Below are 22,141 nucleotides of genomic sequence, written 5' to 3' on the forward strand. Positions count from 1 at the left end.
AGTACCTCAGGTTAAGAACAGTTTTAGGTTAAGAATGGACCTCCAGAATGAATTAAGTTCTTAACCCGAGGTACCACTGCACAGTTAAAAGCATCTAAAAGCTGTTTCATTTTAAACCATATTAGCAGTTAAAAACACTGTTCCATCCAATGATCTTCGGGTTGCAAGGGACAGGATTTTTCAGCAACCCAATACCTAGGTGAACAGGAATGCTTTCAAATTCCTCCTGAAAGTTAATAATGATGGAGACAGGTGCACTTCACTAGTGAAGGCATTCTGCAACCAGGGAGCCACTTCTGTAAAGGCTCTGTCACAGTTCTGCACCAGTGGGGCAGCCCTCAGTGGCAGCACTACAAAAAGGTTTCCCTAGCCAATTGTAGGTTCCAGGGTGGTTGGAACTGGGGAAGGTGTTACTTTAGGTACAGTATCTGGCTCCCAGTCAAGTAATGTGTACATAGAATGCATATATTATGGGGAGTTTGGCATTAAATTAGGGGAAACTGATTTGCAAAAATGTGTGTTTCGGGTGCAAAACTGCATACAAAAATGGGTATATTATAGGAGGTTCAAACTGCAATGCCAGTGACTTTTCATGAGGACTTTTAAAAAACAACCTTTGCATCCTGATTTGGATATGTGGAGAACTGAACTTAAGAACCGGAAAAATGAGACACTTGGTTCGTCAGATTTGCCCATCCATATTCCTGGTGGGCCGGGTGGTGCGTGACTAGAAACCTTCAGCTCAAACACCCTGCCAGTGTGACTTTTCAAGGGTGAGCTTTTAACTCACAATAGGAATAGATGTTTGTGTATTGAAAACCATTAAAAAAAAAAGAATGTAGGAAGGTCCTGGATCTAAGGAAATCCGGTTGTGAACTTTTGACATGGATGTGATTGGCACAGCTATGTTCCCTGCTTCTTCTTTATTTTATTTTATTGTGTTCCAGCCAACGTGAATTGGAAACCAAATTTATCCTAATCCTGGACAGAAGGTTGGATACATGGACGTCAGTCAAAATGACTCTGCAAAGAATAGCAGTAAGTTCTTCTGTGGTGGGGTGGGCACAAGGGGAGTGTCATTATCTGCCCAAGGACCATAATTCATTTGTGGGTAACCTTCCAGGGGACAAACACCAGTGGTGGGAGGAGCCAGAATTGGGCAGGGCAGGGCTAGAGGCAGAAGTGGGTGGAGCAATGGCTATGACTCTTACCAGGAGAGCAGGCTGGATTTTTAGCTAGGCAGAAGCCAGAGGTTTCTGCACACACATATACACACACACGCTCTCTCTCACACACACATACTCCCCAAGACACCCTTCATCCAGGTGAAGAAGTAGTGTTACCACAGTTCAATTACACATTCCAGCCAGGCAAAATCATTGGAGGATGATGCTAAAGAGGGTATGGCCTGGGGACAGTTCTGAGGACTGGTCCCCCAATTCCAGAGGAAGGGGAGTTGGGGGGCTGAACACCATTGGGGGGAGAAGGCCTAGGTGTGTGTTCTTGTTCTAGCCCTAGTGAGCTCCACCAGAAGGTGACATATCCGCTGAGCTCTTTGGCCTGGTGCTGCTGGTGCTGAATGCCAGATCAGTCCATAATAAAACCACGCTCATTCGCAATTTGAGTGGGCTGATCTGGCCTGGGTGAGTGAGCTGGCTGGGCCTGACCTTACCCAGCTCTGCCCACCTGGATTTTCAGTGCTGCACCAATCTAGACTAGGGAGTCAAGGCAGGGGGGTTGGCTGTTGCCCATACAGACGCCATTTCCTTAACCAGGGAAAGACCTTGGGGTGGGATTAGAGGGTCAGCACTTGAGGCTGGGCCAGAGATTAGGGATGCCCCTCAGCCCATTCTCTTCCTGTATTATCAGATTTAGCAGAAGGTGGTTGACCATTTGGGCCCAGAGTGGAGTTAATGCTTTGCTGCATGAAGGGATGGTCTCTGCAACAATGAAAGGAGCAGTGATGTGGCTGTTCCTTAAGGAACCAGTTCTCAACCCTTTGTATTTGAACAGCTAGTTGCCAATACCCCTTTGGGGGGAAGGTGGTGGAAAGGGCCATGGTGGGGCAGCTGCAGGAATTCTTGGAGGACACGGTTTATTTAGATCTATTCTAGGTTCAGGCCTGGCCAAGAAACTGAGTCTCCCTTGGTTGTCCTGCTGAGTGACCTTTGCAGAAAATAGGGCAGGGGGAGTGTGACCTTGCTCCTGTTTCTTGGTATCTCTTCAGCACTTGAGACCTTTGTCCACGGTATTCTCCTGGACCAGTTCTGGAAAAGGAGAACTGGGCGGTGTGGTTTTTTTGGGGGGGGGGGTCCTGGGCTGCCCAGATGACAAGACTCACCTTTTGAGAAAGGCTTTGGAAGTAACCTCAAGGAAAATTCCATACCCGCTGCCTGTCAGGGCGGGTGTCATGAGCAAGTCAGCAATAACTCACACAGTAGCAAGTGAAGGTAACTCTTTATTCCAATAAGAGGAGTTCGGTGAAATTAAAAAACACACCATTTTATAAGTTGTGTGAGCTTGTTTCTCAGTTTGATTCTTTTACATGGTTTTGCATGTTTTGTGGTATTTTATGGATTGTGATTTGCTGTAATTTTTATTTATTATTGTCTAGTAATTCTTTATTGTAACTGATAAGGGTTATTATTTGTGGATATTTAATTTTACTGTTTACTATTATATTCTAATGGATTATTGAAAATTGCTTTATTTGATATAAGTTGCTTATTTTAAAGTTATTGTGACTTTCTTGTATTGGATCAGATTGTTATTACGTATGTGATCTTTGCTGTCTATTTTGTTGTTTCTTCAGCTTGTAAACTGCCTTGTGCATAGTAATATAGAAAGGCGGTATTACAAATTAAAAGTGAAATGAAAAATGAAAATAAACAAAAGAGCCCAGGAGGTCAGACCTAGTGAGCAAAGCAACTCATCCCGGTAGTTCTTACCCCAACGAGGCAGTTGCAAGGACTGAAGGTCCCTGCTTTCCCACAGTTCTCCTCCTCCCCTGTTTCCTTCCTAAGCAATCTGAGGCTCCTTCGTCTTGCCTGTCTTTGATCCGCCCTCTTCACACCTCTTTGGATTCTGGAAGACCAGAAGAGAGGAGAGCTGGTCGCCACAGGACGGGGAGACACCCAGGCTTCCTCACCAGCCTGCCTCATCTCTGCCACTTGGCCATTGCTCCTCTCCAGCCTCCGCTTCTGCTTCTGATTATGGACTGCTCTTTGCCACAGACTCTTCCTGCTCATAACCCTGTTATATCTTCAGCTTGTGACACCTCCTCTTCACAATCTGCTCCCTCTTCTCCTTCTGACTACTCATCACCATCCCACCGCCATCCCTCTGAGCCTTCTGCCCTTTGGGGTTCCCCAGCTGGTGCCTCCCACCACCCCTCTGCATCCAGCCAGTCCATGACGCTGCCTTGCAGGATATCATTGGGAGAAGAAAAGGCTCAGGAGCAAACGCAATGCAAACTCGTAGTGCAGTACCTAAGATGGTTGGATGGCGCCTTGTATACCTCCTTCTGGCAACTTCTGCAGCCAAGCTGATGCCAAATGTCTTGTTCCGCTTTCCTTTGGACCACATCAGCAAGGCTGAGAGGGGAGGTCTGAGCAGCCCAGGACCTCCTTACACACTTCCCAATCTTGTGCCCTGGAGAGGTCACCCATCTCTGCAGCCACAACCATCTCAAGACGGATGGATGCCAACAACAGCAGCATCTGACAATGGATTGTATAACATAGCCGTTGTGGCCATTGATGGCCTTTTTCTCCATTATTTTGACTGCCCCCCTTTTAAAGGTGTCTTGGTTGCTGCCCTTCTCTGCATCTTGTGGCAGCAAGTTCCATAGTTTAAACTAACGCACTGTAGCTATTGATAGAACATAAGTTGTAGTTATTGACATAACTTTTAAAGAGTTCTGCTGCATCAGGCCAAAGGAGAATCTTGTCTAGCATTCTGTTCTCACAGTGGCCACCCGGATATCCATTATAGGAAGCCTGCAAGCAGGATCTGAGCACAGCAGCACTCCTCCCCTACTTGTGATTCCCAGAATCTGGGATCCAGAGGCATGGCAACTCTGGCAGTAGAGGGATAGCTGCTTCTTCTTCTTTGGCGATCACTCGTATCTGAGTAAGATTGTCTTCCATAAACACGGTTTTAACAACGGCTCCGTAAGTGACTGTGGAGGCCAATTCTGGATTCACATGTCCTTCCACAGTGGGGACATTGGTTTCCGGGCGGGAGTTGATCATGGTGTGGATTTGCCAAGCATGCCTTCCTCTTAGCATGCTTCTCCCTTGCGTCCAGAGTTTCTTCAAAGCCCACGACACCTTTTGTAAAGGCTGTTCTCCAACTGGAGCGCTCGCAGGCCAGAGTTTCCCAGTTGTCAGTGTTTATACTACATTTTTAATGATTTGCCTTGAGACAGTCTTTAAACCTCTTTTGTTGACCACCAGCATTACGCTTTCCATTTTTAAGTTCGGAATAGAGTAGTTGCTTTGGAAGACAACATCAGGCATCCACACAACATGACCAGTCCAACGAAGTTGATGTTGAAGAATCATTGCTTCAACACTGGTGATCTTTGCTTCTTCCAGTACACTGATACTAGTTTGCCTGTCTTCCCGAGTGATGTGTAAAAAATTTCGGAGACACCATTGATGGAATCTTTCGAGGAGTTGGAGATGGCATTTATAAGTGGTCCATGTTTCATAAGCATATGGTAAGGTTGGTAGTACAATAGCTTTGTAAACAAGCACTTTGGTTTCCCTGCGAATGTCCTGGTCCTCAAACACTCTGCACTTCAATCGGGAGAAAGCTGCACTTGCAGAGCTCAGGAGATGCGGGATTTAGGCATCAATGTTGGCCCTTGTGGAAAGGATAGCATAGCCATCCTGGCTAGTAGCCTAAAACACCTCGGGGGCATGTGATCTGCTCTCTTCACCAGGGCACATCCGGGGCAGCCAGCAGCAAAAATGGAGACCATATCAAAGTTACCAAATGGTCCCTCTATCCCTCTCCCTCTCTGTCTCTGTATTAGTTGCCCAGTAGCTATCAGCTATCAAAGCAGTGCTGGTTGCACAAAGCAAAATTTGTTTCTCATCTGCAGGAAAGCTTTGAGGGAAAAAAAACCACCAGAAAGGATGCTCGCTAGAATCTTAACACTGCTCTGGAGTGTGTTGCTGCTGTGAGCTATAAATGGCAATATATACGTCTTCAAACTTCTGCATTCCACCTTAAAAATCTATAGCTGTTCTTGGCCACTGAGTCTCTCCTCGCACCCCCCCCCTGCCAGCTAGCACAGCCAACAGCCATTCATAGTTTTGGCACCCTTGCCTGTTCTGCTTTAGCCAGAGGAGAGGACCAGGTTATCTGCCAGTCAGTTTTGCGTTTGGGGATGAATGGATTATGGGAACATGTATCATCGCCACCCGTGCAACTGACATGAGTGAGGAAGCTGCTCTGTGTGTTCTGTGCAGCGATGCCTTGGCATAGAGAGAAGCAGCAGTGCAGGCGGCTGGCTACCCCCGGCGATTTTTAAGCACCTCACGAGATCCATGGGTCTTATTTCACTGATGCCGCATTGACATTTGGGCAAGGTAGCCAGTTCCTCTGTTGCAAGGGAGATGGCTGAGGCGAATCCCCCAGGAGGCAAGATGAGGGGAAGAAGGAATGCGGTAAGGATTCTGTCTGCCTGCAGTCTTTCTCCTTTTTTTTTTTTTTTTTTTGCAAAGCAGATTTCTAAGTTCAAATGCAGCCTTGATGCAGCACTAGCATCCAGCCTGGCTAGCAGTGCAGCATTCTAGGACAAACTGCTGAACACAACGCTTGGAAAATGAAAGGGGGGGAGAGGAAAAGGATGGTGTTTGGGCAGTATTTACTGTGTTTTCCATACACCTGTCCACACTGACAAAGCAAGGTTGGCACCAGTTTTAAACAGAGCTCCTAAGTCTGGGTGTCTCTCTGTCTGAGAAATGTGGAGGGCTTCAGAACCCCTTCATTGCATCATACATATGCATCATGCATATAAATATTCCTTGGTCTTTGAAGGCAGAAAGAGGAAATCAGGCAGAAATATTTCATTCTTTGTGGAGCCTCCTGCAGGGCCTGTAAAGAAATAGGCCATGCTTTTTGAAATTAGCTACTCCTAGAATGCCAGCCTTGAATACCTTCCCTTCTGTAAGGTGCCCTGATCTTTTACCTGCACTTAATAAAACCATTGTTTCTAATTTTTTAGCATTTTTGCAGAGGGAGGGGAAACTCCTTTGAACTCTTTTGTTAGCCTGTACAGATGCATTTTCTTATGGCTTTCTAAAACTTTTACTGGCCAGCTCTACCACACATGCATGCAAATGTGTTTGTGCATGGATGCAAAGTGCTAGCATAGTGTACTCTTTCATTTCCCCTTCCCCTCCACCTCCAAAAATGAAACATGACTGTAGAGCAAATGTTGCTCAGCTATTCTGCAAATTCAGACAATTCCGTCATATAAGTGAAAAACTTCGACAATATGTGTTTGGGGGCTTGTTTGCAATTTAGAGAGAGAGAGAGAGAGAGAGAGAAAGAAAGAAAGAAAGAAAGAAAGAGAGAGAGAAAGAGAGAGAGAGAGAACTATGATGGTCGGTTTATTGACATGTCCCTGCTTTAGATTAGCCAGTGCCAGACAAGACTTTTGCAGAGGTGGATTTAGGGGAGTGCAACCAGTTCAGTCAAACTGGGTGAAGAGCCTTGGGGGCACAGCAGGAGCTGCCACATCTTTGATGTAGAGTGGAAAGCAAGAAGCGGGAGGGAGGTGCCAAATTTTGCCACTGCACAGGACACTGCTGGCGTTTGAAGGGCCCGCTACTGACCCTTGCAGACTAAATCAACATTCAGCAAGCATAGGGGCAGCTTGGGTGATGTGTGGTGTGCCAAGTGGAGTGGGGGAATACTTGGTATGAGAATCGAGGTTTTGCAAGCCCCCACCCCCATTTGAAATGTTGGAGGATTTGGAGATGTCCTTGCTACACAACCATACCCAGCCTTCTAGAATGTTGAGTGGTTTTTGCACATGTGGAAAAGTTACCGTAACTTCTGCAATGGCCAGGACTTTGAGCCATGGCTGCGAATCCTGTGGCTTCCCATATGTTGTTAGACTCCAACTCCCGTCAGCTTCGCCCTTGCGCAATCAATGGTCAGGGATGATTGGGAGCTAGAATCCCAGCAATGTCTGGAGAGTCACCCTTTCCTCAGCCCTGTCCAAGGGGGAGACAAGCCACAACTTCTTGAGTCATCAATCAATTTCCGTTTACAACTGCTTCAGCTTTTCAATTTGGCACCTTAAAAGACTTCATAGGATTTATTAAGGCATGCGCTTTTGTGGAGTCCAAGCCGACTTTTCCAGATGCATCTGACGAAGTGGGCTTGACCCCACGAAAGCTTACCGGTATATCACAATTAATTCTGTTAAGTCTTTTAAGGAGCCAGAAGACTCTTGTTCAGTTTTGCTCCAAGAGGGCTACCCACCTGGAAGAGTTTACAGCTTGTGTTTCTGGTCAATCTCAATGGGATTGGCTGACTCCCAGTGCTCTCTAGGAAGGAAAACCAGAGTCTGCCATAAGGCTACAGGGACAATCTGTTATGTAAGGTTGATGTGGTGCCAGGCTGATTCTGTTCTCTCTTTCCTGCAGGGGTGCTCTAAGCTAGAGGTTGGGAACCTGAGGCCCTCCAGATGTTGCTGGATGTTGTTTCAACTCCCACCACCCCTACCTGTGCTATCCGGGACTAATGGGAGTTGTAGTTCAACTTGCCCATGGAGGACTGTAAGGCCTCCACCCCTGCTCGGTTCTAGTCTGAATTGGAAGCCATAGAGTTCCCTATTCTGCCCAGTGGAACTTGCTCCACCAACCTCAACCTGCCCTGAGCCAGCCCCAAACTACCTGGTCTCTTACTTACAACCAGAGGCATACCTAGGCTCCCTTGCACCTGCTGAGGCACCCAAGGAGCCTGAGTACCTCACCAGGCTGCCCAAAGCAGCGGAGGAATGGCCTGTGGAGGATGGGCGAGCTCCTAGCCACTCCAGGTCAGAGTGGAGAGGCATGATTTTTGCACCCCCAGGCCTGTGCCCTTGTCCAGTCCCTAGGCACACCTCTGCTTAAAACTACTATTCAGATTCCACCTGTTTAGCTTCAGTGTTGCTCTTGCAGAACTCAGCAGGGAAGAGGATGGAGACTAAACTAGAATGAGTTATCTCTGTCTGTCATTAGCTCTGCCTTCACTTGGGCTGTTTTCAGAAAGCCCCTTTGTTCCATTTCCCTGACATTTCCTTACCTGATAATTACTGCATTCTAGGAGATTTTCTTTCTTTTTTTTAATATATTTTTATTAATTTTCCAATTAGAACCAATTATATCACATTCATTATTTCAAATTATACACATATATATATCAATCAAACCGAATGTTATGCCAAATCGTCTAGAGAATTTTTTATTTGGGTTCCCATGCTTCAAGAAATTGGGGGTTCCTCGCAACCGTCCACTGCCGTCTTTTTTCTAAAGTTCAAATCGTCCTCCAAGTTCATAATATTCCAGATCTTCCCCTTACAGTCACATAGATGTTTTCCACTTTCAACCGATTGTTTCCCAGCTGCTGAGATAAATATCAAACAAGGTTTCACAGATGTTCTTTCTCCTGTGTGGGTTAATCAGTCCAGCCTCCCCATAAATCTTCTTGGTCTGGAGCTCCCTGTTGCGTCGACTCTCAACACGAAGCAGCGCCATCTTAAAAAACTCAAATCACTTTCGTTTTCTCTCATAGCCATGAAGATTAACGATCTTTATAGTATTTACAGCTTTTCCAGGCAGAAGACCCAAACATCAAACCATAAACTCTTGGTAAATTAATGGATCTCCTTGCCCTATAGCTGAACTTAGCTTCAGGTCGCTGCTCCAATTCAAAGTGCGTCACAGCTCATAAATCCTCCGAACGCGTCCAGGACTCCTTCCGTCCGACTAGGGGGGGGGGCTTTTCTCATCGGCAACTCCACATCTTTAAAAAATATGCTCAGTAACAACAGTTTATAAAGTTCAACTCACACAGTCTTTTGCTTCTCTTTCACTCCAAACAAGCCAGGACATCGCGTCTGGGAAGGTACGAAGTATGAAGAAAAATAAAAAAAAACTCAATTCCCTTATCGCTCCGTCCCCATCAATCCTTCTTCCAGATGATATACAGCCTTTGACTCCTCTCCCTCAGCAGCATAAATTTCTCAGCAGTAAACAGCGCTTCTTCCCCTCCTTCTGAAGTATGTCCATAGTTTTAAGCCTAATTATCTTCTTTAACCATGGAAATCCCCGCCATGCAGATTAGCGTCCGGGAGTCCTGGCCCTCGTAAGTGCTTTTCAGCCCAAGCTCCCCCCACTCCATAAACAGTCGGAGTGGGTCTGGGGGCATCGCGGGCCAGCGGCCCCTCTCCGTAACCCCCGGAGAGGGTAGGGGGTTGCCATTTACTCCCCTTGCAACCGCCAAATTCCTTACGAAGGTCAGAGGGATGGAAAACAGGTCCGCCATTCCTGCCGGCGGAAACCGGAACCCTGCATTCTAGGAGATTTTCTATGTGATATAACAGCCACTTCTGAAAATGTAGCAAGTGTTTAGTGCGTTTTTTCCATGCTAACTGCTTCCAGGGAAAACATCTGTTTTCAACCACATTAACCTGGAAAATCGTGGGAATTTTTGCACTGCAGTTTCCCCACTGTTTTCATAGGTCATGCTATGTGATGAAGTTTGGGCTGGTGTTCCAGCGCAGAGTTCTTCCTTGCCATTTTCATGGGGGGAGGACAGAAGCAGTCACGTGCATGCTGGGTGGTGGCAACATATCTGGTGATATCTGCTGTTCCATCACACCACACACACTGATGTGCATGAAATATAGCATGGTACATGGCAGAATATCAATCAAAAAGTCACAACGCAACAGATAGTGTGGTGTAAAAAGAATATTGGGAAAAGGAGCAGAAGGAAAACTATTGCAATAATCCATGAGTGAATGCAGACTTGCTGCTAGGCTCCTTGCCTTTTGCCCTACAATGACCGCAAGGCACCAATATTTCTTCCTGTCCTCTCCAATCTTGTAAAAATGCAGGAAGAGCCCTGCTAGATTGGACCAAAGACTCAGCATCTAGTCCAGTGCTTCCCAAGCTCGGGTCTCCAACTGTTTTCAGACTACAATCTCCATCATCCCTGACCGTTGGACTTGCTAGCTAGTCTTGCTTGTAGTCCAACATACTGACCTCTAGACATTGCCAAACAGATGCCTTTGGCAATAGGCTTCTCTTGTTGGTACCCCTGTTATCAGGTAGACTGCTGCTGAACAAGGAGTTTCTATTTAGCTGCCACAGCTTCTTTTAATGTAATTAAATTGATATACTGCTTGACTGAAATAAAACCTCTAAGCAGTATACCAGAAATATTAAAATTATCAGTTAGAAACCCCCAGTTGGAAACAAATAATTAAAAGTGTTTAAAAGGAGTGCAGTGAAGGCACCTGCTTACGTCAATAGGCAGGGAGTTCCAACGTTTAGGTGCTGCACACAAAGTGATTGGTTCTTGTAATTGTGGAATGAGAATTACGTGACACCTTCAATAGTGCTAGTTCTGCAGGTCGAAGTGGGCATATCTCACAAGTAAATTAGTTCTAGTTACAGGTAGGTAGCCGTGTTGGTCTGAGTCGAAACAAAATAAAAAAATTCCTTCAGTAGCACCAAAATAAAAACTTAGTTGGTCTTTAAGGTGCTACTGAAGGAATTTTTTTATTAAGTAAATTAGTTAATACCATTGGTAGACCTCTTCTTTAACCATGGATTTGGCTAATCCTCACATTTTTAGGGTCCCTTCTTGGGGACCCTATGTTGGTTATCTCAGGCTAAATAGAGCCCCCATGCTCAGATGCAGTATACCTTTGAGTACCAGGCTCTGGGGACAAAAAGCAAAGGTGGGTTGTTGCCTCCATGCTCTGCTTGTGGGCTTCTCAGAGGCATCTGGTTGGCCACTGTGGGGAAAAGGTAGACCTTTTGGATTGTCCCTTACAGTAAGGCTGTTTGTAGGTTCAGTTCCACAGGAGGCCTGCCGATAAAATAATTTTGCTGGCTGGTCTCTGAGAATGCTGCAAACAGAATTGGTTTAAGAGCCAACTTTGTTTGGGACTCCTTTTAAAAATAAAAAGTAGGTTTGTGTTAATACTAAAGTGTTTTTATTCCAGTTTAAAATGCAAGAGGACAAAAGCTGACCAGGTGGTGCATAACTTTCTCCCATTGGTTTAAAAAGGGATTTAGAAGCAGCCAACTTTATCTGCATCATAAAATGTGTCTTCATCAATGTTAGAATCAGCCTCGTTTCCTTTTTACCAGACCCTCTTTTTTGGGGGGGGAGGGGATTCCAGAGCAGAGGCCCCACCCTTGGTGATTCCCCCCCCCCAAGCTGGGAGGTGGTAGTTCTTTAGATCATGGTTGAAGATTTCACATATGTATTATTTTAAAGGGATGGGCAAAGGGATGGCTAAATTTATTTATTTATTTATTTCATAAAATTTATATTGGGGGGGGTCTATAAAAAATCTATTGTAAAAAGGAAAAAAGCCTCAAAGTGGTTTACAAAAGATAAAACAGTAAAATGAAGAAAAAAATTGCAACTGTACCTTAAAACATATAAAAGTTAAAATACTAAAACAGATTAAAATCACCTGTACTTTCGTAGCATCTGGGTAGGCTTGCCTAAACAGGAATATTTTTAGGAGGCTCTGAAGAGAGTACAATGAAGGCCCCTGCCTGATCTCAACAGGCAGGGAGTTCCAAAGTTGTAGGCGTTGCCACACTGAATGATCAGCCTTGCTTGAGCTCAAACCCTCCTCATAGTCAAAGGCTGTAGAAAAAGGCAGGATTGCATAAGAAAAAAGTCCCCAGGAGAGCCATTGTGGGGGATGGCACGGGATCTGAATGAAACAGATTTGCTTATGTAAGGTTAGGAGAAAAGGTTTTTAAAAAGGAGCTCACCATTCTGCCCCCCCCCCTCGGTGTTCAGGAGCAGATTTAAGGTAGTAAGGATATAATTTGATGAGAAGGACATACTTGTATGAAAGGGATGCACTATTTCTTTTTGACAGTTCAGTGAGGGCCAAGTCTCATTAGGGCAGCTCATTTGGAAATGGTGAGCCAGGAAAGAGATGCATGCCAACTGCTAACAAATAAATTGCAGGTCTTTAAGTCTAAAAGGAATCACTTGCAGAAAAGCCTGCTGCATGAGTCACTGCTGTTGTTCTCCCTGGAACGGGTGGGTGGGTGATACTTTCCCACCTCTCTGCATCAAGTGTGATTTAGCATTCTGTCACTCTGGCCACTGAGGTACGGCCTGAGGTACGGCTTTATTCAATGGCATGCCCAGAACAGGGACTCACACAGAAACACACTGAGTGGACTCTTGTGAGTTTGGGTAATTCTTAAGTTTTCCAGACTCTGCAAGATAATAATCTTACGATTGGCAGCGGTGGTCAGGTGGGTGAGCGATTGTCGGCAATCCACCCCAAAAAAGCTCTACAACTTTGGGCAACACCCCCTCCCCCCAAGCTCAACAAGTCTGGCCAATCCCCCCCCCCCAAAGCTTAACAACTCTGGGCATTCTTCCCCCATTTCCTTAATTTTGAGTCTAATACACGGGGGCATGTTATACACAGAAAACTACGGTAATATGGCGAAGGAAAGAGAAGAGAAGCTGCAAAGTCCAGCAAGCACCAAAACATCTTTGCATGCATGAGAATAGCAAACTATTTACTATCCCGTCTATTTCCTATGTTCAGACTATGGAGCCAGTTCCATTATCAATAGCTCCACTCATTCACAAGAAGGTTGGGGTGACCATAAGCCTGATGCAAACTGAACATGCTCAGTGGACCTGGAATGCTGCCATACTCTTGTGAGTTGTGGAGTGCCTGGAAACTTGAGCAGAAGCTCTTTTATGCTGCAACATTTTGCTGCAGATCCCATGTATGCATCCTGAAGAATGTGATTGGTGGGGCAGTGCCCTGTTTGCCCTAATGGACTAACCTTCACTACAAAGCTTACCTGGGAGTAAGTCCCATTGAACTCAGTGGGATTTTTTTCCTGAGTAAATATGCTTATGAGTTCCAATGGAAACTGGGTGGCGGTGGCATTCAGTTTGGGGGCTCATTGAATTTGGATGAAACTATCCTGTGGTCCACACTCACATACACTGCATTACCAGTGGGCATTGCATTCAATGAGCACATAGTCTTTGCTGGGTTTGATTTCTGCTGGGTTTGATTACGCAATCGCAAGCTACTGAGCAGTTTGCCCTTGTTTCAAGAGCCGGTTCTTGGTCCCTGGAAGTCTTCCTGCTGGCTTCATTCAGCAAGAGGCTTCATTGCCAGAAGCGGCTTTGTCATGCTGGCCACATGACCGGAAGCTATACGCCGGCTCCCTCGGCCAATAATGCAAGATGAGCGCGCAACCCCAGAGTCGGTCACGACTGGACCTAATGGTCAGGGGTCCCTTTACCTTTAGGGGCCCAGGTGGCGCTGTGGTTAAACCACTGAACCTAGGACTTGCTGATCAGAAGGTCGGCGGTTCGAATCCCTGTGACGGGGTGAGCTCCCGTTGCTTGGTCCCAGCTCCTGCCAACCTAGCAGTTCGAAAGCACGTCAAAATGCAAGTAGATAAATAGCAACCGCTACAGCGGGAAGGTAAACGGCGTTTCCATGTGCTGCTCTGGTTTGCCAGAAGCGGCTTTGTCATGCTGGCCACATGACCGGAAGCTATACGCCGGCTCCCTCGGCCAATAATGCGAGATGAGCGCGCAACCCCAGAGTCGGTCACGACTGGACCTAATGGTCAGGGGTCCCTTTACCTTTACCTTATCCTGTGGTCCACACTCACATACACTGCATTACCAGTGGGCATTGCATTCAATGAGCACATAGTCTTTGCTGGGTTTGATTTCTGCTGGGTTTGATTACGCAATCGCAAGCTACTGAGCAGTTTGCCCTTGTTTCAAGAGCCGGTTCTTGGTCCCTGGAAGTCTTCCTGCTGGCTTCATTCAGGCCAGAGTTTTGGCAATCGGTTTGCATTCATTTATTATTTTAAGCTTATCTTAAAAATAGCTCTTGGGAACATGTTGCATTTGGGCCACACGTCTCATTGCGTGAAATATTATATTCCAATGCAGTATGTATAATGCAATATTGTACAGGTTGAATCTGTATGCATTTTTTAAAGTCGCAGACACCAGGAATCCATTACTGTAATAATTTTGTTAACAATATGGCAGGATAATTTATTGTTGACATTACTTACCCTGGTTATTACAAACCTCCAGACGGCAAGTTTATGGGCCCCTTTGAGTTCATAAGAGATACTCACAGGCTCCTGGAAAGAAAGGGTGAGATAAACAAGTCCTATACAACAATTTACAGGATGTGATTGATATTCTTGCAACGAATCTTTGGAGGAGTGTCCCCCAATTTCCACAACTATTTGAGGCTGTTTGTTCTCTTCCTCTCTCCTCATACCTGAAAGCGGTTTTAAAAATGGATGGTGAAGGGCATTGTTAACACTGCAAGGATGAGGTGCCAAAAATTTGGCATGTGTCTATTTCAAGGGGCTATTGATTATTCCATATTGGACGGAATAAGACTGGATCTAGGTGGCTATTGGATGCACGTAGAGTCTGCTGCAAACACCAGCCTGTGTCTTCTCCTCGGGTCTTCCCTGAGAACACCTAGCATCAACAAGACATGCGGAAGTGTTTTACACTGCTACAAATGTCTCAATCCTTCGCAAATGTCTAGAGAAGGGAAATTCCCGTGGTGAATAGTTTTAATGGCTGCCTGTCTCGTTCCTACATGGAAGTACTCTCATACCAACTATGCTGGCTACTGCTGGTTAGCTTACAGGGGATAATTCAACTTGCTGGTTCTTATCTGTTCCAAAAACTTAAACGACTTGAGATCAGTAGGCAGAATGAGACTGCTGCATGAGGCAGCAGATGCTAGGAGAAGGCAGCAGTAGCGGAAAACATCCCAGTTCTTCCTTCTGAACTCGCCCATCCTCCATTTGACAACAATAGTGTGTTCCAGGGGTTTAACCTGGGACCTTCGGCATGCAAAGCAGATGTCCCAAAGCAGATATGGCACTTCTAACAACAACAAAAAGCAGCATTCTGTTCCTCATGGTCCTGAATAAAGGGCACAGGAAACTGCCTTTAACTGAGTTGAGACCCTTGTTGCATTCAGGTCAGTATTGTCTCTGCTGACTGTAAGGGGCTATCAAGAGTTTCAGGCAGGGGACCTGCCCAGCCCTACCTAAAGATGCCAGGGGTTTAACCTGGGACATTCTGCATGCAAAGCAGATGCTCTGCTCCTAAGCCACTGCTCTTGCTCAATGGCCCCTCACAAGAAGGGATGTAGAACTACCTCCCTGGAGGGAGCATCCTTTCTACGCCCTTCAAAAATAATTTTTGAATATGCTTTTGTGTTGTTCACTCACTTTCCATGCTCCCTCCAGCAACACCTCCTTGTTTGGAAAGGCAGGGTGTGGTGTAATGGTTAGAGTGCTGAACTATGACCTGCGAGACCCAGGGTTCAAATCCCCACTCAGCCAATGAAGCTCTTTGGGTGACCTTGGGCCAGTCACCTCAGCCTAACCTATCTCACAGGCTTGTTGTGAGGATGGAATGGGGAGCAGGATAGCCACCGTGGACTCCTTAAACAGTATTTTCTAAACTGACTTTCCTCTTGATAGCGGAAAACTCTCTGTATGTAATACTGGCTCTCTGGTTTCCTCTCCACAGGCCTCATTTCCCGGCAACTTGCACCTAGTGATGGTCCTGCGCCCCACCGGATTCTTCCAGCGCACTTTCACCGACATTGGATTTCGGTTTAGCCAAGAGGACTTCCTGCTCAAACTGCCGGTATCACACCTGCTGCCACAGCATCACCTCTGTCTTTGTACTCTGCAGCTTTACCTGCAGGGAATTTTCCTTCCCTGTTGTTGTTCAGCTGCAATGCATTTGTTTAAAATGACAGTGAATGCAAATGACAATCACACACACACACACACGTACAAAACACCAACCTTGAGCGTTTTATGGGCTATAGAAGATGATGCTAAAAATGGAGGTGAAGTGTTAAATTCATTCATATTTAAAAGCTCTGGCAGGCGTTTATCTGGCGAAGGGGTGGGGCTCCCAACTCGCATCAGCCCCTAGAAGCCTGTCCAGTGATCAGGGAGGATGGGAGTTGTAGTTCAACAATATCTGGAGGGGTGCAGGCTCCTGCACCCCTGAATTATAGCTTTAAAGTTGGGATGCATCTGGAGCTCAGAGTTTTTCCAAGTGAGAATGCTCTGAACAGTAAGTTCTTTCCCATATTGCAGATTGCTTCCCCTGCCCCAAGGTATTGAGCGGTAAAGAGAGTGTGGTGAGCCTGCCAGCCTGCCTGATTGGCTTGCAATGCATGCATTCTACCTAGAGCCAGAGTCGTCTTGGGGCAGGAGGAAGGAGGAGGGTGCAAACTGAAACATAGCCACCCTTTGAACTTTGCAATTCCCCACATTTGGAAATGTAGTTTTCCAGCCAAGTATTGTGTACAAAAATGCATCTACAAAGGCAAATGGCACATAAAAATGTTTGTGTTCATGAAAGCAACATACAACACATGTAACGTTAGGGTAAATTGATTTGCAAAGATATGTACCAGTACATAAGGCGCCGTTGCATACCAATGTGTACATGTGTAATGGTGTTGTTGCGGCTACTCTCGAGTAAGGACACCCAAGTCCGCACTTTTCTTCAAAGGTTTTATTGTGCATAGTATTTACAGTGCAGAAATAGCAGAAAACATGACCTCCTAGTCACTCGCAGAATCCGGGAGTGGACGTTTCCTGTTACGTGACCAGCATAAGAGGTTGGGCACCCCGAAACGGCTCCTCCTGACCTTACGTTTAGTGGCGTGCCTTAATTCGGGCACCGGAAGGGGCTGCCTGCTCCTCTCCACCTCTTGGTTCTCCAACATCACTGAGCCTTGCCTCCTCCATACCGCTGACTTCCTCATTCCCCCCACCTGACCCACTGGCTGCTGCTCTCACTGGGCAAAGAGCTGGTGAACAGGATGGTGGGAGGTTCCCTGTAGGAAGGTCCCCTGACAACGTGCTTTTGCTTTTTAAAAGTTGCAAACTACTGAGGAAATGCGGAGAGCTGAACTTAAGAGTGGAAAAATGAGAAATGAAGAGAAACCAAAATGGACAGATCCACCCATCTCTAGTCCCTGTTCAAAGGCATCTGAGTAGTAGGTTGACTAGGTTGCCATCATGTGTTGTTGGGGAAGGCTCCACAGTTGAACCACACACTGTGTGAAAAAGTACTTCCTTTGGTCTGCCCTGAATTTCCAACCTTTCAGCTTCATTGGGTGACTGGGCTCTGGAATCTTTGGTTTGGGGGCTGGGGTTGGCTAATTGCAAGGCTGATTAAATGGATAACATGTGCTGGTATATTCATTGAAATGACTCCTGCAGAATCAGATATCTAACCCTGTGAATATTAAACTTCTGCTTCCTCTGGAAGTGTGAGCTATAAGTCTATTATCCCCCTTTTCTCTTCCCCCAGGTTGTAATGCTGAGTTCGGTCAGTGACTTGCTGACATACATTGATGAAAAGCAGTTGACACCTGAATTTGGGGGCACCTTGGAGTATTGCCATAGCGAATGGGTCATCTTCAGAACAGTACGTTCCTCCCATTAATGCTGTTGTAAATGTGTGTGTAATATCTTCTTATATACATAAAAATGTGAGGCGTCACCAAGCTCTGCATTCCACATGCCTCATCAACTGTGGTGTGAGGAACAGCAAGTAGGCCCAGGAGTATGGCTATGCATGCCTGCAGCAAGGTTTAACAGAGAGGGGAGGCCTTTCACACAGTGGTTTTTAGCAAGTAAAAGAGTGAAATGCCTCCCCCCTTTAAAAGGGGGTGGAGCTTGAGGAGAGAGGGGTGGGTGTTAGTACAACGGGCTTGGTGCAAGCTGTGAGGAATAGGGAGCAGAGGTAAACTTTCAAGGGAGGGGGTTTGGTCATGGAGGGGGAGGCAAAGAGGTATGCTGCATTGGCAAGTGGAGAGAGTAGGTGCAGGAGGCTTTAGCATATATGCAAAATTATAACATAGCTTGGGTAATTCTGGACCATGCAATGGGAAGTTCATGAAGTTACCATCCAAGACTCCAGCTCCCACCAGCCTCAGCAAGGGCACTAGTCAGAGATGGTGGGAGCTGGAGTCTATTATATATATTGGCTACCCCTCTTAGTACTCTGGCTGTCAGCAGCTTCTCAGGGTCCTGAAAAGAGAAGGGACTTCCCATCATTACCTACTACTGTAGATCCTTTCTTTTAACTGGAGATCCCTGGGATGTAACCTGGAGTTGTGTTCTGCTTGCAAAGTACATTGCTCTGCCACAGAGCTATGGTGAACTCCAGTCCTTCCAACAACAGCTGAACTAAGTTGTAGGTGCATCTAGGTCCCTCTCCATGAACATTCTCTATGTGAAAATTCCCATATCCAAGCACAGTATCTGAACTTTGCTATACACACTGCAGATTCAGATATCAGAACAGAGAGCAATTTTTACTTTCTTGTTTGCCTTTCGCTGGTTGGCTGAGGGAGGGAGAGTGATCAGACAAACCAGAGACAATCTTTTCTGGGTTCTCCTGTGGTTTCCTGAGGATTTCTTTGGCTTTTTTTGGGTGGGGGGGTCCAAAGTTCCTTGGTCAGGAACACATTAGAATTTCCCCTCTAGCAGTCAATGGAATTGCTCACCTAATGAAAGATTTCCGGAGAATGCATTGTGTTCAGTTAGCAGGAAATGCTGGTGTACAAAGCCCATCATCTCACTACGTATATACCCAACCAATCACTGCACTTTGCAGGAGAGGGCCTTGTTGTGTGGAAATCACACCTTTAGTGTGGCAGCACCTGGCATTTGGAAGCCCTCCGGTCTGAAAGTCTCCATTATCTGTTTGCGCCTACGGAACACCTTGGTTTTCCAAACATTCTTTAAAGTGCAAATTTGTTTTTATCCCAGTCTATTCCTGTATTGGACCTGAATTTGTTCTGTATTGGACCTGAATATGTTTTTATTGCCCATGCTTTTTTGTTGTCCATTGAATCCATCAGGGGAAGAAATTCCTAAATGAAAATAAGCAACTATATAAATAAATACCTCATTGCTGCTTTTATTGAGCCTAAGCACCAAGCGGCATGCCAAGCTGATTAACAGAAAACTTTCTCCCCCAGGCCATAGAAAGCTTTGCACTAACAGTGAAGGAAATTGCCCAGATGTTGCAATCCTTTGGCATGGAGCTGGCAGAAACAGAGCTCCCAGATGATGCCTACTCAATTGAACGCATCCTGGCACTGCGCACAGAGAAATACTATCAGCTGAAGGCAAGTTGCATCTGAAACTACCTGATCCTGTGAAAATCTTTGGTCACCTCCAGACTTGATAACTGTTTTGCAGGAAGGGTTCAATCCCATACTGGTGATGTGGGTTTGCACAATTAAAGTAAAGCACTGGTGCGGGGGGCGGGGCAGGAAGCAATTCCAGACCTTTTTTGTGTGTGGTGGGACTCAATCACACACTAGCATAAGGCTCTAGGAAGAGCCTGCTGGATCAGGCCAATGGCCCATCTAATCCAGCATCCTGTTCTCGCAGTGCCAAGCAGATGCCCCCAAGAGAAACCAGAAAGCAGGACCTGAGCCTAAGAGCACTCTTCCCTCCCGTGGTTTCCAGCGACTGGTATTCAGAACCATTACTTCCCCTGACCCATGGACCAAATTCAGATTGCATTTAGATTCAAAGGGGTTCTGCAGCAAACCTAGTTCCCTAGCAGGTGTTTTTTCGGGGGAGCTGTTATTGATATTTTAGGGAGACTAGAGCAAGTGACTTCCCCACAGTTAGCTCTCTCACCACCCTGGAGTAGCTAGCAGCTGAAGTGGCACTACAGAGGCTGGCATGAACGGTTAAAACAAAACATTTATTTAACAAACAGCGAAAGAACTGGCTTCTTCATAGAAGTTATCAGAGGCACATACAGACCACTTCTGACAGGAATAACGGACACCAACTGACACAACAGTCACATGACCCCCTCTCTCTCTTAAGGTGGAATGGAACATTACAACAGGAGCATCATATAATCTTCACACAAAGCAACTATTCAATAAACAGGTTGGGATGTCAGGAAAGAAATGACATTTCACTGTCCTGCTTTCCTTTCCTTGCTTTTGCCCCTGTGCTATGGTATATGATTGTCCTGGGATCACTATTTGCTAGCTAAAAGCTGCCATGTTTGATGGGTGGAGGAAGGGACAAGGAAATCCAGTCTACTCATCAAAGCAATTCTTCACCACAATTAATTTACTCCTGCTCAAACTGATGGGCATCTAACTTGTTAATCCTGCCATTTCGAAGTGATTGATCACGATTTCTTAAACTAGGTGTCTCGGACCTACCTGTCATTGTTTGCTTCTTATTTCTACAACTTCAGAAAGGCAAATGGTACATACAAAGTTTCATAAGCAAACACTGCATTGACTTCTGCCCCCTTAGACCTTACACTCTGCCTACGAGCAAGGAAATCCTAGAATGACAGAGTAGGAAATAGTGTTGCCAGTTCTGACTCTGGACTCTGTATCTTGCCTCAATGATAGCATCTCTGATCAGGGACTCAGGGGAGGGGGGAATTGATTCAGTTCTCATTGGAAGGTGAAACTACCTAATTTTCAGTTTCCAAGACAAAACACAACCTTCAAAATCCACAATTCTCCGGATTTTGCATTGCAGTTCCCCAATCAAGTAATATAGACCAAAATGCACGTCAGAGTAAAGTATGCATATAAATGTATGTATAAAACAGCAAACAAAAATGTGTTATGTTAGGGAAAATGGCTTAACACTTCCAGGCAGATTATGGCTATTCATCATCTATTATTTTTGTGGGTCCACCCACACGAACAGTAAAATTGATGGGGAAATACAATGGAAGATTCCAGCCCCCTGGTCCTGTTGCTGATCAATATAAAACACATATTCTGTTTTTATTAGGTGGTTCTAGTTCTCAATAGTTCTAGTTATGCCCTCTAGAACAACAGAGGTCAAATCTGCTCCATCTTCTGCATGACAGCCCCACCAGATATTTGAAGACCATGTCTTCCCTTAGTCTCCTCTTCTGCAAGCTAAATATACCCAGGGACAGGTGAGGTGGGGCAAGGGACTGATCTTAGCAGGTGCAGTCGCAGATGTGTTGTAGATTTGATTCCGTCTGAGGGTTGGGTTCAGAGAGCTCCTTTTGGTATTGTGGTCCTTGATACCTCATTGAGTTGGAAACGGAACACCACCACGGTGGTTCTGGTGACATATTAATCGGCAGTGCTTATTATACATACTGCAGGAAGATATTACGACAGTGACCAAAGAAGGAAACATGCTGCTGTGTAGTTTAGAGGAACCTGACATGGATGAACCTGACAAAGAGGAACCACAGGAGAGATCTGGTGACTGGGAGACTGTCAATCGGTGAGCATGTTGAGCATCATGCACATTTTAAAAGCTGTTGACTAGGATCACTGTCTTGCCCATCGAAAGCATAGAAACATAAGATGAGCCCTGTTGGATCATGCCAATGACCCATCTTGTCCAGCATCCTGTTGGAAACCCAAAGGAAGGACCAGAGTATAAGAGCACTCTCTGCTCCTGAGGTTTCCTGCAAAACAATGCACAGGAGAACTTAAGGATAAAGGCTATCAGTGACTGCTAGTCACAATGGCTGGGTACTATGTTCCAAGCCCTATCTGGAGATGCTGGGAATTGAACCTAGAACCTTCTGCATGTGGAACTGATGCCCTACCACCGAGCAATAGCTCTCTCCCCCCCCAAAAAAATACGAACAGGAAATTATCTTTACAGTATACAGTCCATCTAGCTAAGCGTTGTCTGTGCAGGTTGGAAGATGCTCTTCCATTCCTCTTGGGGAAGAAAGCAGCCATGTGCCTGGGGTCAGGTAGGCACTCCATTAGAGTGCATTCCCCCAGCAATGGCAAAAGTTA

The 22,141-nt window shown here is 45.8% G+C and overlaps 2 protein-coding genes across 4 annotated transcripts in view; both read left to right on the plus strand.

The window, feature by feature from the left end:
• ATP11C (ATPase phospholipid transporting 11C) overlaps positions 1-22,141 on the plus strand; it is an 895,731-nt gene that overhangs the window by 137,971 nt on the left and 735,619 nt on the right. The window lies entirely within an intron of this gene.
• MCF2 (MCF.2 cell line derived transforming sequence) overlaps positions 1-22,141 on the plus strand; it is an 89,897-nt gene that overhangs the window by 23,489 nt on the left and 44,267 nt on the right. For all 3 annotated transcript variants that reach the window (XM_060270479.1, XM_060270482.1, XM_060270480.1), the window contains 5 exons: positions 948-1,038; positions 15,841-15,960; positions 17,653-17,769; positions 19,331-19,484; positions 21,491-21,611. In XM_060270479.1, the coding sequence (XP_060126462.1) occupies positions 948-1,038; positions 15,841-15,960; positions 17,653-17,769; positions 19,331-19,484; positions 21,491-21,611 (603 nt within the window). The remainder of the gene's footprint in view (positions 1-947; positions 1,039-15,840; positions 15,961-17,652; positions 17,770-19,330; positions 19,485-21,490; positions 21,612-22,141) is intronic.

This window comes from Zootoca vivipara, chromosome Z, assembly GCF_963506605.1.
Source record: "Zootoca vivipara chromosome Z, rZooViv1.1, whole genome shotgun sequence".
Taxonomy (NCBI): Eukaryota; Metazoa; Chordata; class Lepidosauria; order Squamata; family Lacertidae; genus Zootoca; species Zootoca vivipara.